At 37.7% G+C, this 22,459-nt stretch overlaps 1 protein-coding gene across 1 annotated transcript in view; it reads left to right on the top strand.

Annotated features, from left to right (window-relative positions):
• COL3A1 (collagen type III alpha 1 chain) overlaps positions 1–12,696 on the top strand; it is a 39,357-nt gene extending 26,661 nt beyond the window's left edge. The window contains exons 33-51 of the mRNA XM_020900312.2: positions 982–1,035; positions 1,117–1,170; positions 1,888–1,941; positions 2,912–3,019; positions 3,458–3,511; positions 3,792–3,845; positions 4,041–4,202; positions 4,318–4,425; positions 5,405–5,512; positions 6,341–6,394; positions 6,513–6,620; positions 7,107–7,160; positions 7,546–7,653; positions 7,949–8,002; positions 8,099–8,206; positions 9,120–9,417; positions 10,102–10,289; positions 10,661–10,903; positions 11,647–12,696. Of these exons, the coding sequence (XP_020755971.1) occupies positions 982–1,035; positions 1,117–1,170; positions 1,888–1,941; positions 2,912–3,019; positions 3,458–3,511; positions 3,792–3,845; positions 4,041–4,202; positions 4,318–4,425; positions 5,405–5,512; positions 6,341–6,394; positions 6,513–6,620; positions 7,107–7,160; positions 7,546–7,653; positions 7,949–8,002; positions 8,099–8,206; positions 9,120–9,417; positions 10,102–10,289; positions 10,661–10,903; positions 11,647–11,793 (2,118 nt within the window). The 3' untranslated portion in view covers positions 11,794–12,696. The remainder of the gene's footprint in view (positions 1–981; positions 1,036–1,116; positions 1,171–1,887; positions 1,942–2,911; positions 3,020–3,457; positions 3,512–3,791; positions 3,846–4,040; positions 4,203–4,317; positions 4,426–5,404; positions 5,513–6,340; positions 6,395–6,512; positions 6,621–7,106; positions 7,161–7,545; positions 7,654–7,948; positions 8,003–8,098; positions 8,207–9,119; positions 9,418–10,101; positions 10,290–10,660; positions 10,904–11,646) is intronic.
• Positions 12,697–22,459: the final 9,763 nt, after the last annotated feature.

Below are 22,459 nucleotides of genomic sequence, written 5' to 3'. Positions count from 1 at the left end.
GCTTTATGGTTGCCAGAAGTTAGGAATAGGGGAGAGGGAGATGGGTATAACTATAAAGAGATGACATAAGGGGGTCTTTTATGGTAATTGGATATTTGAATATCTTGAGTGTGATAGTGGTCATGCAAGGTTATACAAAATAAAATTGCATTAAAAATCACATACACATATACACACAAAAATAAGGGCATGTGTAACTGGAGCAATCTGAAAAACTATGGATTATACAAATGTAAGTTTCTTGGTTTTAATACTATACCATAGTTGTGTAAGATGCAATCCTGAGAGAGGCTGGGAGAAAGATGCACAGAACTCTCCTGTATATTTCTTTGCAATCTTCCATGAATCCATAAAACTATTTCAAAATAAAAGTTAAAAAAACACATTATAATCAATTCTGTCCACTTTAGAGAATACCTAGGGATGACTGTAGCAAATAAACATGATAATTAAGCCATTAGATAGACATTATCTTTACTGAAGTTGCCTTAAACAAATTCATAAATACTTCACTTTTAACAGACTAGATGGGTAACCCATCATCCAATATTTTAAAATCTAATATTTTATTTATGTAATATAAGTAAACCTTATATTTGAAATTTTTGATGTGAAAACTTTGATATGTGCAACAATACTTTGAGTGGTTAAATATTTTGAATTATACAGTTAAATAAAGCAGTACACTTTAATTTTAAAAGATATGACTGTAACATCTTACATCATGTCTTATTTATCTTCTGCAATAGAAAGAAAACTGAATGAATAAATTGCCACAGAATTATATAATCCATAGAATCTTATATTTAGTAAACTGTGCAGTATTTACACATTGAGTAAAGAGTATCTAATTCAAGCCATCAAGGAAACCACATTATCTAGTTTATTAGATGAACAATATATCCATGTATATGCTTTTTGATTAATAAGGAAAATGATGCTGTTCATCTTCAATATCAAAGTATATTTCTATTTCTTTAGGGTCCCACTGGTCCCATTGGTCCTCCTGGCCCAGCTGGTCAGCCTGGAGATAAGGTAACACTTAGCACTGTTTAGAAACAGAAAATGTCTTTTGTTGTGTTTGGATGAAGGACAATTTTTTTTTTCTTTTTAAAGGGTGAAAGTGGTGCCCCTGGACTTCCGGGTATAGCTGGTCCTCGTGGTGGCCCTGTAAGTGTTGCAGACATTCTGACATCATTTTAGCCCCACACAGGCAGCAGTTATCTGTGCTTCCCTCTTTAGCAATTCTGTCCATGGCCCTAGTCTCAATGGTGGGATACTACCTGTTAGCATCATGACATGCAAAGCCAGGTGAAAGTTCTTAAAGCCAAGATTCATGAGAGACTATGAGACCATTTCAAATCTTGCCATCTTTCCTAAGTAATTCTGGAAAAAATATAAAAGTTACATAAGTAATAATATGCATTTGTAAAAGAGTATTTCTTAAAGCCACAGGATCTTTGCCTGAGGCTACTTCTAGATCTAAAATTCTCTGCCTTTAGGGTTTGCAGACTCGGGAGATATATTTAGTAAATGTTCTTAATTAACTAATTGAATGATTTCTCAACACTTTAACCTTATTTTTATTTTCTAAAATCCTTGCATTTTTAGAAGTTATACAATTAGGTTTTTTAAATACTTCAAAATTCTCAAATTATTTTTCTTACACATAATATCACAGTCAGAGGCAGAGAAATCAATGGTCCTGGTGCTACTTCTAATTTTATTGAAAAATGGAGAGGTCTTTAGAGGTTAAGCTCTGCTAGCTTTGCACACTAACATTATCTTTCTTTAGCTTAAAGGAAAAGATAGATGATGTAAAGGATGACATGTGCTCCCAATAGGAAGATGTTTCACTGTGACTAATGAGGAAATTTTTCACTTAAGGGCGAGAGAGGCGAACATGGACCACCAGGACCTGCTGGCTTCCCTGGTACTCCTGTAAGTATGATCATTAAAATATGCATGTCACATAGCCCAGAATCACTATATCACTGAAAAATAGGAGAATAAGTCAAGTCTAAATTCTAGTCTCTCTCAGCCACTCATTCCCTATGAGGGTTCATTTATCCACCTCTTTTTTTTAAACTTTATTCTTACTGTTTAAAAGATGGATACAAAAACACCTGGCCTGTCTTTACACCAGATTAATGAGACTAACACAATCTCTTAGACTTAAAGCACTCTGAAAGTTTTTATTAAAATTCTTCCATTTTTAAATGGTACTAAGTAAAATTTCCTCTAAGCCCCATCTTTCTCAAGTGCATTTATTGGTGCTTGCTTTGAAATGCACAATCCTTAGTAAGAGGTTCTCCCTTATGAAAAATAATGTAAATTGTACCACTTTCTTGACAACTTTCTTTTATCATGGAAACTCTTTTTATTTTCTGGTGGCTTCATGTGAGGTGCAGGACCTTAGTTCCCGAACCAAGGATCGAACTCATGCCACCTGCAGTGGAAGCATGGAGTCTTAACCACAGGACCACCAGGAAAATCTTGATCATGGAAACATATTCATTGACTTTGTTTCTTCCTCCATGTCTTCAGAGACTGTTCCAATTTTATTTCAACATCTAAAAATATCCACAACTATGTACAAAATAGATAACTAATAAGAATCTACTATATAGCACAGGGAAATATACTCAGTGCTCTTTGGTGACCTAAATGAGAATAAAATCCAGAGGAGAAGAGATACATGTATGCCTGTGGCTGACTCACTTTGCTATATAGCAGAAACTAACACCATTGTAAAGCAACTATATTCCAATAAAATTAATTTAAAAATTAAAAATAGATTAAGAATATCTCTCTGCATGAAGAATTCTATTTTCTGAAGAAATAAATAAGGATAAGCCCAGTGCATCGTGAAGGGGGTCAGCTCACAGGCTGTTTTGGTTTCTGAATGCAGGGCCAGAACGGTGAGCCTGGTGCTAAAGGAGAAAGAGGTGCTCCTGGTGAGAAAGGCGAAGGGGGCCCTCCTGGAGTCGCAGGACCCCCTGGAGGTTCTGGGCCTGCTGTAAGTATCTCTCCTTCTCTAAGCCTTCTAAAAGAAAGTACTTAGCTTTGTCGATAATTTAATGTTTCACACCGAGAGAGCGTGTCATGGTGATAAGAATACAGTTTTCGTAGGAATACAGTTCTGAGTTTGAAGCTGAGCTCCAACCATTTAGTTACCTCCATCAGGTTATTTTCATGTCCTCAGAGAGTTACTGCTTTTGTGTTTTGATGTAGGTTCTCATTTCTGTTGTAGTGTTTTCCCCCAGTTTTACTGAGATATAATTGACATATAACATTGCACTGTAGAAGTTTAAAATGTACAACATAATGATTGTATGTGTTGTGAGATGATTGTCATGATAAGTAGAGTTACTGATTTTTCAAAGGCTTAAAGCTAATCCCAAATTTTGATTTTGATGCTATTTCTATCAACCATTTCCATCTCCATTCCATATAGGGTCCCCCGGGTCCCCAAGGTGTCAAAGGTGAACGTGGCAGTCCTGGTGGTCCTGTAAGTAATGATCTTCTTAACTATTATTGAAAAGCATTAATTAATATCAATCTGTATAAAAACTGCTTTGAAAGCCCTAGTTTCCTAAAGAGAGTATAAAATTATGATCACTTATTCATGTGTGAGTTATATGCAAATTCCAAGAGGAAAAAACAAATCATAAATCTCAGAATAGGATGCAGTTCCTACCACATTTCTTACATGTCATATTTGTTTTTAGTAGTTAATTATTTGTTCTCCTTGATTTTTGACATTCAAAAGTATATTTATCATTTCGCAGGGTGCTGCTGGCTTCCCCGGTGGTCGTGGTCCTCCTGGTCCTCCTGGCAGTAATGTAAGTACTTTTTAAAATAATTTTAAGCCATATATTCCATAAAGAGTACTCATGTATGCATAGGATGAGAAACTTATTCACTGCAACTTCTTTTTATTAAATTGCATATAAACTTATTTGAATCCAGGTGAAAGAGGGAAGAAAAAATGTGCTTTTTCATTATAAAATATTTAAATATCAAACATTTCTTTGTAGGGTAACCCAGGCCCCCCCGGCGCCAGCGGTCCTCCAGGCAAAGATGGTCCCCCAGGCCCAGCTGGCAGTAGTGGTGCTCCTGGCAGCCCCGGGATCTCTGGACCAAAGGGTGATGCTGGCCAGCCAGGGGAGAAGGGAGCACCTGGCGCCCAGGGCCCTCCGGTGAGTGCTTTCTTTGCTCTATTGATTAGCAACAGTTTTATTTTCAACCACAAATCAATAGAGGAAAACATAGTCACATGAAGAGTAACTGAGATTTCATTATCCGTCACAATAGGGAGCTCCGGGCCCACTTGGAATTGCAGGAGTTGCTGGAGCACGAGGTCTTGCAGGCCCACCAGGCATGCCAGGTGCTAGGGGCAGCCCCGGCCCACAGGGCATCAAGGTGAGTGTAGCTATCTTTTGCTGGGCCTTTGTTTCCTTCAGGAAGTCTGATAGTCTTCAGACATCACATAACCATGGGAAGTATGTAACGAACAAGTTTCCCTGTAATTAGATGTAAATTCTTGGTATTTTCAGTTTCAGGAACCATGCATATTATTAAAAGTCTCTGGAATCCAAAAACAATGCACATCATAGACCAGCTGTGAACACCATCACAAATAGACCAGCTGTGAACACCATCACAGGAAATATCTTGTCATCTCAAATACCTCTGTTAGGAAACTTGTCAGCATTCTTCCATTTACTGACTGTCAGTCTTGAAGGGGAAAATAATATCAGCTTGTAGACCTGTGATTCCTTTAATTGATACCAATTATCCATCAACTCAATTCATTTTATTCTCCTGACTTTCTTTCACTGATTCTTCTATAACGTCCTAGTGCTTAGCGTCTTAAATATCCATTTAGCAAATAGGGTAATAAAATTGTATTTTATTGGGGCTCACATTTGACACTTTGAGCACCCTTTTAAACTGAAAGTCATATAATATTGTAGTGAAATTACAATATAACATTTAAGTCTATTCGATTTATATGAACATATCCAATGAATGTATATTCTTTAAATAGAGCCAAATATTCAATATATCCTAATTCTAATGGGCACCATAAACCTGTGGTTTCATGATGAATAATCATTATTTTTTTCTTACAATAGCCATGTCTACTTATGCACCTCATTTTAGGATGTATTCTAATATAATCAATGTAATTACTCAGGCATCCAGGTTCATTGGACAAGTTAGAAAATACAAAGAGTTTGTTCCCCAAAGCATTTTTCCTCTGGCAGGGATAGTTTTAGGAACAAATTCAATAAGAATTGAATAATACAAAGTTCGTCCCTGGAAAATGAAGACATCTAAAAGTATCATATTAATTGATTTCCTAGAAAGAAATATGAATTTCTTTCTTCGTACACAGGGTGAAAATGGTAAACCAGGACCTAGTGGTCAAAATGGAGAACGTGGTCCTCCTGGCCCCCAGGGTCTTCCTGGTCTGGCTGGGGCAGCTGGTGAACCTGGAAGAGATGTAAGTACTCGTTCTCAGAAAACATCCAAGAAGTCACGTTGTTGTTCAGTAGCTAAGTCATGTCTGACTCAGAGACCCCATGGGCTGCAGCACGCCAGGCTTCCCTGTCCTTCACCAGCTCCTGGAGTTTTCTCAAGTTCATTTCCATTGAGTCAGTAATGCCATCCTCTCATCCTCTGTCATCCCCTTCTCCTCCTGCCTTCAATAACTTTAAGCAAGGGTCAAATTGGCCTTACGTGGGTCTAAAAGTGTAAATATTGCCACATGTCAAAGTTCACCTTCTTTCTCTAGTAATAGATATTCTTTCTATTACAATTTATTACAATACAACCTTAACTGTTCGTGTTCATTAATATTTACGCAGTGAATGATCATTAAAGAAGAAGGATATGATCTTTAGCTAAATAAACAAAAGAGTTGGGGATAGGGAGAGGCCCAGTTTACAGAATTCCTTCTGGGTAAAAATATTCTGCATATTATTTGTGATTAGTGCTTTCTTAAATTGTAGATTTTCATTATCTGCTTAAATTACTGTGTGTCGAGCTTTTATTCATTACCTCTCTCCTAAGAACCCTTTTTCGTTTTCTAGTCACTTCTCTCTCTCAGCCTGTGAAACTGTAGTGCCACGGGTGTACTGCATCTCTATGTAGGCATTGTCAGCCCTTGCAGGGCCACACCCATTGTCATGTCTAAGATTTTTTGCTCCCGAGAACCAATTTTTACTCTCTTTAGGAATGATATTTTACCCATTAAGAATGCATGGCTTCAATGGTATGTAAATAGTTCCAAAAAATTTGATTTCTTTTCTTATTTTTTTTTTTTAATCAGGGAAACCCTGGATCAGATGGTCTGCCAGGCCGAGATGGAGCTCCAGGTACCAAGGTATAACAAACACAAGTACAGTAATTTTTTTTGTAGGTTTAATTCTGCCTTTTAATAGATGTAATTAAAGCAATAACTGCTGATCAGATCAATTTTGGAACCGTGAACTTGTCCGCAGGGCGACCGTGGTGAAAACGGCTCTCCTGGTGCCCCTGGAGCTCCTGGTCACCCAGGCCCTCCTGGTCCTGTCGGTCCAGCTGGAAAGAGCGGTGACAGAGGAGAAACTGTGAGTGCTAATGAACACCATCTTTCCTTATGTATCCATTTTCCGCGATAAAGAGCTCAGCAGATAGAAGATAGAATGTCATATCCGCCAACCAAAAGATCTACTCTCATTTGTTTTACAATTTTGTATGCTAGTCATTCCTTAGACAATTGTGGTGGCAAAGATATACAAGAAGTTTCTGGCAGTAGTCAATGAAGAATTCATTTTTTAAATTCAAAATGGTATTAATCACACCAAAGGTATATCTGCTTGGTCAACATATAGTTGAAATAACAGGATGTTCTTAGTTTTCCTGTTTAGACACCCAGGTAAAGCTATAAACAGGTCAAAGATTTGTAAGGAAAAAGGAATACTAAGTTTCAGAAATATCAGCAAGCATACCACTATTCTCACACAATGAAAAGATTAGCATTTAAATAAAACAAATCTATATCAAAAGGTAAACACCTCCCCCTGTGTTCGTCTGTTTGTTAATTTTTATTTTAGGGCCCTGCTGGTCCCGCTGGAGCCCCAGGTCCTGCCGGATCAAGAGGCGCTCCCGTAAGTTTTTTTGTTTGTTTGCTGTCTATTTTAACTAATTCTAGGGTGTAGAAAAGTCTATTTTCCAGCATGTTCAGGAAAAAGGGATGAATAAATACAAAACTATGGAACCAAATTTAAACTTTCCTTTGATGAAACAGAAAGCAATTTAGGATCTAAAATGTCCCTGGGGCCATGGGTATACATGGCAATTACTGGGGCTCTATACAATTCTCAGTCCCAAATCCAAACAACCACAACAGTTTGTATAGTTGCATGTATGCCATGTCTGTCGATGGGACTTCTAGCTTGTAGAATATTATAAAGTGGACTTAATTGTTATAAGTTCTAACTTGTTTTTCCAATGTGTGTGTGTATGATCCTAATTTGAGCTGTGTTTGTAAAGGGTCCCCAAGGCCCACGTGGTGACAAAGGTGAAACTGGTGAACGTGGTGCTAACGGCATCAAAGGACATCGCGGATTCCCTGGTAACCCAGGAGCCCCCGGATCTCCAGTAAGTGCATCCACTTTGTTAGAAAGTCCTCTTAATGCATTTTCGCTGATGAGTTAGGCAAACCTTAGAGATCAATGATAGAAAAATGTTCATCTCTGAAAGCCTATGCTACAAGAGATTAGAAATCAATTTAAGGACTTATTTGAAATAGTAGTTGGCATGAGGCAATGGGGAGAATAAGGAAAAAGAAGTCATGTTTCATCTTGAGCCTCAAGTTTCTTGATCTGACCTTGAAAATACAGTTTCCTGAGCTTTTAAAAAGGCATCACTCAAATTCACCTTCCTTTCCCTTCAGGGTCCCGCCGGTCACCAAGGTGCAGTTGGCAGTCCAGGCCCTGCCGGCCCCAGAGTATGTACAAGAGAGAGATACTGGAGGTTCCATGTTTTAAAATTTTTGCACTGCAGGGAAGTATTCCTGCATTGTGATATCATGATCATTTCTTAGGGACCTGTTGGACCCAGTGGGCCCCCTGGCAAGGATGGAACAAGCGGACACCCTGGTCCCATTGGACCACCAGGGCCTCGAGGTAACAGAGGTGAAAGAGGATCTGAGGTAAGACATTACTTATAAACACGTGTATTTAATTGGCTATAATCTGCACATTTTCAGAAACACTTTGCAATATTTTAAAATTGGGATAGCGAGTTAAACACAACACAATTACCAAACGTAATTTTGGAGCTGAACAACAACTTTAGGACATTCTCCACCACATGAAAACTTTCTCCATCACACTGCCAACAACAGGGAGAAAAAAAGAAAACCTTCCTTACAGTTTGGTCAGATAACAGTTATATCAAAATAAAAACATAGCTCAGTTAATAAAAAGAACTCTGCCAGTGCTGATTTAGAGAGCTCACAACTATGATCACCATAATGACAGGTTTAAAGTACTGATACATTCCACTGCTCAAACAGCTTCAATGATTATTCCTGTTTTGCTGCTTACACCATCATTTCTAATACATTCTATCCCACACCTTTGGGGTAAATGGAAGAAAAACTATTATCCCCACAAGTTACACAATTAAACACAAAGTTAAGTGGTTAACCCCAAACCACAACGTTAATGATAAATCTGGAGTCAGAATCTAGGTTTCCTGACATGTCAGCATTAGAATTGCTCATATCTTAGAAGAAAACACGATAGAGTAAAATCTGTGATCTAACACCACTTCTTCTGATACAGTAGAGCAGTAAACTTCATAATAATGGGGTATAGTTATAAATTGGTTAATATTCTATCAAAAAGCAACCCAAGTAAACTTGCATCGAGATAATTATGCTGAGACAATGTATTAATTCTTTGTAAGACATTGTCTTGGGCTAGCAATGTATTTTTTCAGTGGATACCAAACAAGTTCACATCAACGACGTTATGTTCTTACACATCAGTGTGTATGTTCTTACACATCAGTGACGTTAGTTCTTGCACGTCAGTGACGTATGTTCTTACTCCTTCTAGGGCTCCCCAGGCCACCCAGGACAGCCAGGCCCTCCTGGACCTCCTGGGGCCCCTGGTCCATGTTGTGGTGGTGCTGGGATCGCTGCCATCTCTGGCATTGGAGGCGAAAAAGCTGGTGGTTTTGCCCCATATTATGGAGATGAACCGATGGATTTCAAAATCAACACCGATGAGATTATGACCTCACTCAAATCAGTCAATGGACAAATAGAAAGCCTCATTAGTCCTGACGGTTCTCGTAAAAACCCTGCTCGGAACTGCAGAGACCTGAAATTCTGCCATCCGGAACTCCAGAGTGGTATGTTGGGGAAACTTTCACACTCATAGCAACAAGATAACAGAGAAAACTGCCTGTATTCAAATTTAGGGAAAAGGAAAATTTTACTGTGACTAGAAGACATTATATAGCAGGAATAATTCTTAAATAGTGTTAGTTGAATTGCAACTCCTTGATGTTGTAAGAAAACGTGAATTTGTAGGTGTACTTAAATGATAACATAAATTCAAAATATTCCAATATAGTAAAATTTAAAGACAATTTTGTAGAAATTTTAAAACAAATCATGTTTGGGCACATTTCTTCATATCATCACAAAGTTATTTGAGTTATAAACAACATATATATCACTGTGTTCTCAGGATCAAATATTTATAATTTGATGCAGGCATAATTTGCAATTTAATCATTATAGCCAATATTCACTGAAACAGTTTTTATAATAATCTAATTACTAAATTTTTCAAATTAAGAAACTATCCAAAAGTTCCTCTATTATGCTACACTAAAAGTAGAAATATGTAAAATACAAATACATCGGCAGTCAACATTGTGAATGCCTCAGCCAGACACTCCAGTTGTGTCAGATTCCTTGCAATTGGAAGGACTATAGTATGAATACCTTACAAAATCATTTTGGCTCAAATCCTATTACTGGACTTTATAACTAATTCCGTTTCCGTTGTCCTTTTTGTGACTATTCAGGAGAATATTGGGTTGATCCTAACCAAGGTTGCAAATTGGATGCTATTAAAGTCTACTGTAACATGGAAACTGGGGAAACGTGCATAAATGCCAGTCCTCTGACTATCCCACGGAAGAACTGGTGGACAGATTCTAGTGCTGAGAAGAAACACGTTTGGTTTGGAGAGTCCATGGAGGGTGGTTTTCAGGTAAGAAAAGATATGCCATTTTTCTTTAACTGATTTATCTTTGCTTCCCTAATTTTTTGTTCCTCCCATTTGTTCATCACAAAGCAAAGATAGTTAATAAATAGAAAATTGCAAAAGATTGTATATACTCAGGTAGCTATTATAACTTGTTTCTCAAGCTAAATTAGATTAAATGATTCTTAATACACAATCACCTTTCCTTCAAATTTAAGATCTTCTTTACTCTGACATTATGTGTTATACATGAAATTAAAAGTCGTAGATAAAATACATAAGCAATTTACATTATAGTGACCATACTCCCTGTATAAATCCATTAGATATAATTGCAGCTAAAATGTTTGATCAGCTTTATTTGTTACCTACCACAGTTTAGCTATGGCAATCCTGAACTTCCCGAAGATGTCCTCGATGTCCAGCTGGCGTTCCTCCGACTTCTCTCCAGCCGGGCCTCTCAGAACATCACATATCACTGCAAGAATAGCATTGCATACATGGATCATGCCAGTGGGAATGTAAAGAAAGCCTTGAGGCTGATGGGGTCAAACGAAGGTGAATTCAAGGCTGAAGGAAATAGCAAATTCACATACACAGTTCTGGAGGATGGTTGCACGGTAAGTATCAACATTTTTATAAGCTTGCCTTATGATGAGCTCAGCTTGCTCATTTAATCACGCTATTTTTAAAAGAAGGAAGAAAATGAGTGTGAACAAAAGGTGGCATTCAGTGTGAGTTATGTTGAATACTGATTCATTCCAGGGAAGGTTAAATATCACAAACAATGAGTTTATCTTCTCAACCTCCAGGTGAAAACTAGTTGCTGTGAAAGCAATTAAAATTTAAATCCATGATATAAACTTTATCAGATAATTTAGATGGTTACTATCCGTTCTACATAACTGCCATCATATGATCTCAATCTAAAATCTGTTTCTAATTTTAAAGGTTACTTTAAACCAACCCTTTGTTATTATCATTTATGAACAGAAGGAGAATTCACTCCTAATATTAATAATATCTCACAAGTTCCAATGTAAGAGACCTATCTACTTCTTAGTAAACTAGCTCTCTACCTGGTAACAATGATCAGAACTGAGGTTTCTGAGAAGGCACTGGCCTGTGGCAGTCTCCCTGTTGGGTTTTCCCTAAAGTACTCTAAGGCTTTTGGTTAATGGTATGGTTTATCTGCTGGGAGGATTATCACTTTGAACTGGAGCAAGTCTCATCTGTATAGAAGATAACATTGCAAATTGCTAACTCCCTTTAAGCAAAATATTTTTAAAACTTCATCAGAAAAACTAAGTAATTGTAATGTCGTTATCACTTACATTTTTTATTTGCTCTTTTTTTTTTACAGAAACACACTGGGGAATGGGGCAAAACAGTCTTCCAATATCAAACACGCAAGGCCGTCAGACTACCTATCATAGATATTGCACCCTATGATATCGGTGGTCCTGATCAAGAATTTGGTGCGGACATTGGCCCTGTTTGCTTTTTATAAACCAAACTCTATCCAAAGTCCCAGAAAAAAGCTTCACACTCCATATGTGTTCCTTTTGTTCTAATCTTGTCAGCCAGTACAAGTGACCAAGTTCCAGTTATTTATTTCCAAAATTTGGGGGGAAAAAGTGTAATTTGACCAAAAAAGGATATTTGTGTTTGCTATTACACCAAATACAGTTCAAATGCTTATTGTTCTATTTTTTTACCAATTTCAATTTCAAAATGTCTCAATGGTGCTATAATAAATAAACTTCAACACTCTTCCAATAACACTGCGTTACATTCTTTGAATCTCAGCCCATTTTCAGAGCAATGATGGTGCCTACCATTAAAAGATCACCTTTCTTCTGAAACAGTCAAACAAGAAATTAGAAAGGAACTTCCTGTTTCAACTACCTCAACCTGGTCAGAAACACAAATGAATTCTGTAAGTTCCAGAAGATGAAAAAATTTGTATAAAATGCCAAAGCATATAAACTTCACTGATTAAGTTCCTAAAATATTGGTTTAAAAAAAAAGTAGAATGTAGTGCAAGAATTTAAAGAAATAGTTTTGAAGCCATAATTAATCTTGAATATCAACTGCTTTTAAAGGTGCTTTTCTTTTTTCTGGTCATTGCTGGTCAAGTTTACCAATATTTGGCAAGTCTTTAAAGACACATGGTCTGGTGCTAATGTACTTTCACTTTTAAAACTCTAGGTCAGAATTGTTGCCTTGCATTCAAAACATAGATGCACCATCTGTACTTGTCTCCTGTCAAAAATGTTGCCTGGTGTATCACTGCAGGAGACACTTTCCCTGCATCCTGTGAAAGTCAACAACAACAAAAAACTAAATAAAGGGGCTGCTTTTGTCACAATAACACAGAGAATGTGTTGAAATTAAACTTTGTAAGCTTGTATGTGGTTGTTGATCTTTTTTTCTGACAGACACCCATAATAAAAGATCATAATAAAACATTCCTGGTTTTTGTCAACTTTTCATACATTTATGTTTGCACTCAGGAACTCCAGTGATTTTTCCTGGAAAAAGCATATAGAGTCTTAGCTCTCTCACTTAATAATGCAATAATGCTCCTTCAGGAATATGAGATAATATAATTCATGATGGAAAGAGAAATAATGCTCAGTGGGGAATCTTGTAAATTTTTAGATCATACTTAGTAGAACTCCTTGGGATATGTTGAAAACCGAGGGCTTCTATTTGACACAATTCCTGGAAATAGTAACATGGTAAATTAGCAAGTCCCTAAAGTGGAAGTAATAAAGGAGGAAATTTCTGGTAATTTAGAAGAAAGTAAGCTGGGTTAGGAAAACAGACTTTAATATTGAGGATAATTGCAAGGTTAGACCTTTTCTACCTCTTCTAAACACCACCTCATTGCAGTCCTGGGTCAGGACAATGCAAGTTATTAATTTTCTCCACCAAAAAGTTATTAATTTTTTAGCTACTGTAAATAATAATAGTATCATCTTACATACCTTACTTTATAGTTTGAAATGTATTCACTCTATGATTAATAATAATATTTTCAAAAATAAAAATTCCATCAATCATATGTCACGACTCTTTGTCCACATATCATCCTCCAAGCTCAGCTCAATTCAGTTCAGTTCAGTCGCTCAATTATGTCCGACTCTTTGCAACCCCATGGACTACAGCATGCCAGGCTTCCCTGTCCATCACCAACTCCCAGAGCTTGCTCAAACTCATGTCCATCGAGTCAGTGATGCCATCCAACCATTTCATCCTCTGTTGTCCACTCCCCCTCTCCCCCTCAATCTTTCCTAGCATCAGGGTCTTTTCCAATGAGCCAGTTCTCATCAGATGGAGTTTAAGCTTCAGCATCAGTCAGTCCTTTCAATGAATATTCAGGACTGATTTCCTTTAGGATTGATTGGTTTGATCTCCTTGCAGTCCAAGGGATTCTCAAGAGTCTTCTCCAAGACCAGGTCAAAAGTATCAGTTCTTTGGTGCTCAGCTTTCTTTATAGTCCAACTTTCACATCCATACATGACTACTGGAAAAATCATAGCTTTGACTAGATTGACATTTGTCTGCCAAGTAATGTCTCTGCTTTTTATGAAGGTTGGTCATAGCTTTTCTTTCAAGGAGCAAGCGTCTTTTAATTTCATGGCTGCAGTTAACATTTGCAGTGATTTCGGAGCCCTCCAAAATAAGGTCTGTCACTGTTTCCATTGTTTCTCCATCTATTTGCCATGAAATGATGGGACCAGATGCCATAATCTTTGTTTTTTGAAGAGTTAGTTTCTCTTTGTTTTTTGAAGAGTTAGTTGATTAGCAAACTTAATTTTTTATGCAACTTGAATTCTTTCATGTCTTGCCATGTAACATGGCATATTTCCAGAATCCAGGACTTAGGATATGGATACACTTAGGAGCTATTCTGTCTACTTGAAAAGCAATACACACAAGTAAGAAGAATGATGGTGGTCATAGCTGTAGTCAGGGCAGCAACAGCCAATTTCCTAGAAGAACTTGGGCAGTAGTGACAGAAATGGCAGCCAGTGCCCAGTTCTTTGGTTTCACCAGGCTGCTTCTGGGGTGCGATTCTGAAGATGGCTCCGAATGTCAACATTCTCTTCATGTTTGTTCATTTTATGAACCTGGGTTCTACAGCTTTCTCTGAATCTTCCCAAACTTCAAATAAAAGCTATAAATTACATTTCTACTTAAATCAGTCAAAGTCGTTTTAGGTTTTTGCAACTAAGAATCCTGACTGGACTAGCAATTGATAACAGAAGTGATGGCAGGGAGCGGGAAAATGGAAAGTTCAGGGATCAAATGTCTGTACTGGTTAGGGATCAATGTAAGAAAACCCAGGTTGTATCCTGGGATGAGAAGTCAGTGGCCCATGGGAGTAGGATTTATCATCTCTGATTACCTGGAATGATTTGCACTTTGAAGCCAAGGCTTAAGATGAATGGCCTCTGCTATACAACAGTATATTTAAATTTCATGAGAAAGTGCAGGACTCATGGGGGTATGACTGTTTTTCTAGTGATGCACAGAAAAAGAATGGTAAATTCAAATCCCTAACTTCCTGACTCAAGGTGAAGAAAGAAAAGTTATAGACTTTCTCTGTACTACAATAAAAACATAAATTAAAATGTATTTTAGAACTCATCCCTTTGTAGAAGTCTGAGATAACTGAGAAGCAAATATAAATCGTAATTCTGCAGATCACAAAACTTCACCATAAATCTAAATGGATTTTCTGATTAACTGATTGTTGTGTAACTGGGAAAAAAGGGGACCCCAGGAATTTGCATGGGGTTAATGCTCTTCAAATATTCCTGTTTCACATTAAATTTCTCTAGCCTTCTAAAATAAGACCTTTTATTTCCTGTCTGGTAATAATTCTGCTTCTCTTGAAACACAAGATGCCTATGAGAAAAAACCAGTTCTCCCCAAACCTCACTTCCACCACTGCTTATTGTCTCCAGATTTATAACTAAAGTCAGATTCCAGAATGCTTCGGGGGGTAACAATCAAAAGGCCAAGCTCAGGAGGAGGCTTACACATAAAAGAATGGAAGAATTTAGCTAATTAATGTTGTCTAAAATTTGGGCCATATGTGTGGAAGCATGTGGTGAGGTTACTAGACAAAGGAGAATTGTGCGATTCAGGTCAGACAAAATTTATCAATATGTCAGGGTAACAGAGAGTTCTAGGAAGATTATGATTATGAATGTGGCTGGTTGACTGAACCAGGCCTCAGTGACAGCACAGAGTAAATGAATTTGAGATATCAAATTGGCAAAAGGAGACTGCAACTCAAAACTAAGACAGAATTTTGGAATAGTTTATCATCTGTAATATACCATTCACCTTCAAATTTATGTTCTCAGGGTGGACCACCAAGGTCTTGAGAAATGAAAGGCAAGTGTGTGACAGCACCTTTGAAAACCTTCTTGTAAGAGTGTCTTTAGTCTGGAGATGGAAGCAGGAAAAACCCAGCTGACATAAACTTCTTGGGGTTTAAGTTTCAATGGAGATGACAGAATTACATAAATTTCAATGGAGTTGACAGGATTACATTCCAAAGACATCTCTAGATTACCAGAAACAAAGTGAGAATTGTAAGAGACAACAGGATGGCATGGTTTAAAAAAAAAAAAAAGTCTAATTCCAAAATGTCTTTGGTGTTGGCTAATTTATAATTATAGCCTATTTGATAGGCCCCATTAGATGGGCTGCCTGGGGCAGTTTTACTTAGTTTTTTATAAACAAAAAAATTCAAAAAATGGCCAAAAAATCAGTGCAGGTGAAAAAAGAGCTTAGCTGAGCAACCACACAGGCCATAGTACTTTCACCCAATTCCCAGACTATGAGTTCATAGACCAGCACCTTCAGTGAAGAAGTTCAGTGCTTTGAAGGCTGTCCTGTGCAGAAATGACATAGCTACTGGGCAATTACCATAGGCCAAGCACCATTCTAGTCACTTTAAACATTAATATCACTCACTTCAATATCCTGTGGGGCTTATTATCTTCATATTAACCAAAAAAGGGAAAATAAGGGATGAGATTTTGGTAATTGCCCAAGTTCACCTTGTTAGTAAGAGGGAGGGCTAAGATTTTAACTCAATATAACTTAGAACTAAAACTCTAACCATGTAAATAAACATGTTTACTAAAATGTTTATTATAAAGTGCTTATTAAACTGTTTCTACAAAAGAAATCTAAGCTACCATGTTATAGACACACTAGGGAAATAAAATGCAATTCTTGAAAGAAATTACAGAAGAGTAATTATAAATCATCACCAATTCCTAGGTATTCAGAATGTCACTCTCAGCTCTAGTTGGGATTTTGATTATGTACATCCAGTATGCTGCTAATTCATGCTTACTTCATATGAGCATGCATTTATTTAGTAATCCACTTGGTCATCTACTGTGTACCATTCATTGAGAAAATATCTTACTGTAAGTGAATTTCCTACATTACTGGACCATCCCTCTATCTCTTCTTCCTCTATCCAATCACTAGAGTGGATTAGTTACTCTACTCTCTCTCCCTGACAGTCTCATCTATTTCCACATCTTTAGTTATCATTTCCATTGAAGATAGTTCACAATCTATATCTGCATTTCATGGAACTAAAGACCATATAGTTTATGGTCTAATTAAGATCCCCACTAAGTTTTCAAATATTTTTCATGAGACAAGCAATATACTTGAAGATCTTGAAGGTCACTCCAAGTTGTATGTGGTAAGGCACATCAGTCATGTCCGACTCCTTGTCACCCTATGGACCATAGGTTGCCAGGCTCCTCTGTCCATGGGGATTCTCCAGGCAAGAATACTGGAATGGGTTGCCATGCCTCCTCCAAGGGAACTTCTCAACCCAGGGATCAAACCTTCATCTGTCTCCTGCCTTTGACAGGTGGGTTCTTTACCACTAGCACCACCTGGGCAGCCCCCATTCCAAGCAGAGTGAATAGCAGTTGCAGAAGCCTTGAGAGAGGGATGTTCCTGGTGGGTTCAAAGAAGAGCAAAGGCAGCGTGTTTGAGGCAGAGTGAGCACGTGGGGGACTAGGACAAGAAAAGATGGCAGCAATAGTGAGGGAGTGACTTCCCTGGTGTTCCAGTGATTAAGAATCTGCCTTGCAATGCAGGAGGTGCAGGTTCGATCCTTGGTCTACAATTTAAGATCTCTCATGCCACAGGGCAACTGCGCCTGTAGGCCACAACTAGAGAGCCTGCATACCACTAGGAAAGATCCCGCATGCCACAACTAAGCCAAATAAATAAGACATAGTGATAGAAACAGATCGTATGGCATAATATAGGAAGGATGACCAAAGGGCTAGGTTTGCCTGGGAAAGCTCCGTGTATGCGGATTCTTTTTATGTTTCATAGCATTGAGGATTTGGGAACTCTCATAAGTATTCTGATTTGATAACATTATGTGACCACCCTACTTTCTTTTGGCTGCTGTGAGGATTTTTGCCTTTGCTCTCAGTGAGATGAGGAGCCGTTGAGCAAGTGGATGACACAATTTGGCTTATAGGTTTAGAATGTTGCTGCATCTGCCCTCTTGAGATAACAGCATGTTGGAGCAGAATCTATGAGAATAATTAGGAGTCTAATGCAATAATCTGGGCCAAGGATCATGGCAACCTCCACCAGGATGGTAATAGTGGAAGTGATGAAAAGTAGTTGAGTTATGGATCTATTTTGAACACAGAGGCAACAGGAGGTGCTAAAAAATTGGAAGTGTGGTCTAAGAGAGTGAGAGATGCCAATCATGAATTCAGAAGTTTGGCCTGAGTCACTTGGAGGTTTGCTAGCAGCTACAATGAATACCGGAACAACAAGATGGATGAGATCATCAAGGTGAAAGATTTGAGAAGATAAAATAGTTTACAGGGCTTCCCTCCATATCTTAGTCACTAAAGTATCTGCCTGCAAGGCAGGAGACCCAGGTCTGAGGCCTGGGTCAGGAAGATCCCCTGGAGAAGGAAATGGCAACCCACTCCAGTATTGTTGCCTGGAGAATCCCATGGACAGAGGAGTCTGGCAGGCTACAGTCCATGGGGTCGCAAGAGTTGGACACAGCTTAGCAACTAAACCACCACAAAAGAATTAACAAGACACGGCATGTTAAATTATAATGCCTGTCAATCACCTAAGTAGATTTGATAAGTTAGAAATTATATATAAATCTAAAGGTTAGAGGAAAGGTCCAAGTTAGAGAAATAAATTTAGGAATTTCAGCATATGTATGGTTTTTATATCAATGGAAGTGAGTGCAGTCATAAAGTAATTGAGTATGGAAAGACAGGAAAACCTAAAACTGAACCCTGGGATACAGGAGTATCTACTGGCTGGAGAAGGGAGGGTGAAGCAGCTAAGGAGATGGAGTGAGAATGAAGGGAAAGCAGGAAAGTGTAATGATCTAGGTGTCAAGTGAATAAAAATATTTGTTGCTTAAATTTTAGAATTATAGCACTTCAAGAGGATAATTAAACTTAAGGTTGATATATTCCAAGGCCACTAAGTATGGATTTTAAAAAGCGAGATCAGGTGAGGTTATATCAGTTTTCCTATGTCCTATAAGATGTCATATAATTATATTATCAAACCTTCTAATTCATGGTTATAGTATTACTGTATTATCTCTTTGTTGATGAAAAACTGAATACAATTCTCTTTACCTTCAAGCTAGCATTCAAGCAAACATTATTTCACTTATAATGATGAAATAAATTTCATCCTCAGTTGTTTTTGCAGTTGTTAACAGCATTTCTGAAAATTGGAGAAAAGTAAGAAGAAAAATTAATTATCCTCATCTCACATCAGTGGATACTTCCTTAAAATCTTCTCTGTATATGCTGACATAATTGTGGCAAACTACATGCGCAGTTTTGTATCCTGCTTATTTCATTTGACACAATACCATTTCATCCATGAAAAAAAAAGTTTATTTGTGATAAAATTTGGAAAAATATAGAGAAAAATTAAAGTAATGGCTCCAAAGTTAGAAATAACATTTAAGTGATTGTACTTTTATCTAGTTTATATTAAAATTTTTTTGTCTGAGTTCTACCTTAGAGGAATGTACTTATTTTTAAAAGTGAGTCATAAACTGTGAAAAACTTTATTATTTCAAACATAACTCTCCATTGAGTCATAACTCCCTGAGCTTGATACATCAGTGAAAATATTTTATATTATGGACATACATGAAAGTTCTTCCCAAATCTTTGTTTCCCAATTTATCACAACTGAGATTTTCAGAAATTTTTGAAGAACCACTTGTAGAGTCAATGTCATAAAGATTAAAAAAAAAAAAAAACAATCATCCATAGTGAATATTTTTTAAATAAATTCTTACCTGATTCTATCTTTCCTCCTCCTTTTCCTTCTCACCTCTTTAAATCTTGTTCAAAAAATATTTTCCTTTAAACTCCTGTATGTTTTCACTAAAATATACTACATGATTTGGCATCTTTTAACCTGATATTTATTAACAAAAAAAAAAGGCTACCCTATGTGCTCCATAAAATTTATAAATGGGGATTATTATATTTCACAGTTTTTAGTGACAATGGGAAAGCAATAATATGCTTGTTTCCATTTTGAAAAGGAGATATTTCATAATTAAATAGGTGGGAGAAATAACAAAAAGATTTAAGCTTTGTTTTAGACTGGGTTCCCGGGGAACACTCTAAGATGACGACTTCTTCATCTGCATATTTAATGGGGAATCATCTCAGAAGACAGAGAAAGTCACATTTGAGTAGAATGAGAAGCTGACCGGCATATAATTGGCACTGAGACAATCCTATAAGAAGCTCTGGAACCAAGATGACCTTTCAGAGTGGTTATAATTCACAGTAAGAGAGATGTATCTGCACATCCTTAACTCAGGGGGTAATTTACTCTGGCCAGAATCTGGAAGGTGTGGGGAGTGGGAGGACCTTCTATAAGGCAGTCTTATTGACGGAAAGAAACTTTCAATGAGGAGCACGCCTGTGAGTCCTCAGTAACAATATTTCCAGGAGCTGATGCTTTAACTTTAGAGAGAGACTATGCATGGAGCAACACGTTACCTACTATGAGCTCCTACTCCATCCTCAGCACTTTGCCAAACACTATAGGGAAGTATAACATATGATTCCTCCTTAGGAATGTGTTGTCTAGAAAAGATACGTTGAACCCATATGAAATGGTACAAAAGCCTTCAACATGGTGAACAATTGAGTGCTATATTATGCTGGGCCAACCATCTGAGATATAGCTAGTAGATGAGAAAAGGAATTGGCCAGTGATGATTATATTGTTATAACAATCTTGGTTAAGAAGATAAAACTTGAGTTGTGCAATAAACAAGGGGTAAGATTTTGGTTAACTATGGAGGAAAGGAAAGCCACTTTAGACTAGGAAGCAAGAAAAAAAGAGAGGAGAAATCAAAGTAGGAATGACTATCCCATGCCCACAGGATAGTGAAGAATCCAGGCTACCTAAATCTACTTATTTCCATCCACAACATTGTTGAGCAATTTATAAACCTCTGAACCAAGTACTCAAGAAGGTTCAAAGAGAATGAGACTCCATGACATTTAGAAAATAACCTATCACAAGACTCAAAGTAATAAGTTGTGTTAGAGAGATCTAAGACACTTAAGGACACAAGAAAGGAACTATCATGTCTACTTGGAGGCCCTTGGGAAAAGCTATGTGAAATATTTGGCAACTTATATTAGCCCAGTTTCAGACGAAGCATGGGTTTCATGTGGTGGTGTAAGAAAAAGGCTGGAAGTAAAGTCTGGACCAGAGAGCTTAGCAAAGCAATAGTCTTTGTCTTTTTTCAAATTTTTTCCCCTTAATCTGCATCTCAATGTAAACCCATATAAGCATTTTAAATATTGGAAGGCTTTTGCTTGAGGAATGCACAAGGTCAAGGGCAGTGAAGTGAAACAGAATCAGATTTACAGCCAAAGAGGAGATACCTATGAAACCTATCATGGAAGGAAGAAGGATGAATGGACATTTTGGGGAAGAAGGGGATGAGACTAAGGAACCTTGGCACGGGAAAGAGCACATTTATTTTCAAAGACTAGACTGAGGAAAGACTCACAGAGTGCAGACATACTTGCTGGGAAAATTGGGTTAAGAGGGGAAAGTGGGGACAACAAAAGAAGCACATCAGAAGTCATGGAGAGATGTTTCTACTTAACAGACTAGCTCAGTGGAAAGTTACACAACTCCAGTCCTACTCACCACCCTCTACGTGGCAGTTCACCATGACAGTGATTCATTTGGAAGGGTGGCTGAACATGATAAAATGTGTGACTGATTGGAGTATACTAGGTCAGGGGCGGCTAAGCAGATTTGGAAAGTATCCTTATACAGATGGTCGATGAAATCATCTGGCTCCAGAATGAAATCATTAGGGAGCAAAACTTCCAAAGCAAAAGGGGAAAAGGACAGTACAGTGGGTCTGTGATGGGAGGGGTGATGGGGAGAAAGCATCACCAAGGGTCAGATTTGGCATCCTGGGGTTCTTGATGGTTTAAGAAAAGGAGGGTTTAATTTTGAGGACTAAGGTTGTGATTAATTCAGTGATTAATTCATGGGTTATGAGGAGACAGAGGAAACGAAACAGGAGGGGACTTGTCATTTGTGCTATTGATAAAAATGATTCGGGTCTGACTTTCACATCTTGTCTTGAACTTAAACCACCTGGAAACTTTCCTCAGTGGCATCAGCAAGAGCACGGAATTGAAGGAGTGAAGGCTGTGAGAACCCACAGAGCCCAGCATTATGCAGAGCAGCTTGTCAGATGTCTCTGGGAGGGGCTTGGACTGCAGCTCCCCATCTGAATCTTCAGGGCTTACATTTGGACTACAGATGTCTTCAATTTCTGTTGCATTTTTTTCTCATTAAAGTGACTAACAACTGTGGTCATTCTGTATCTCCAGCTGCCTCTCATTATAAGATCTATCTCATAACAGTTTCAACTCTTGGGAAAATTGTTCACATTGCAGTTCTACCTTCCTCTATTTACCATCTGGAGCCACATTTATTTTACTTCACATATGTGCATACCAATTTCTTATAGTATTGATGGCATTTAACCAGAATTGCTTACATACATGGGTTTTTGTTACACACTGCTTAAATTGTGG

This window comes from Odocoileus virginianus, chromosome 13 (assembly GCF_023699985.2).
Source record: "Odocoileus virginianus isolate 20LAN1187 ecotype Illinois chromosome 13, Ovbor_1.2, whole genome shotgun sequence".
Taxonomy (NCBI): Eukaryota; Metazoa; Chordata; class Mammalia; order Artiodactyla; family Cervidae; genus Odocoileus; species Odocoileus virginianus.
This window is presented reverse-complemented; position numbering and strand designations above follow the sequence as displayed.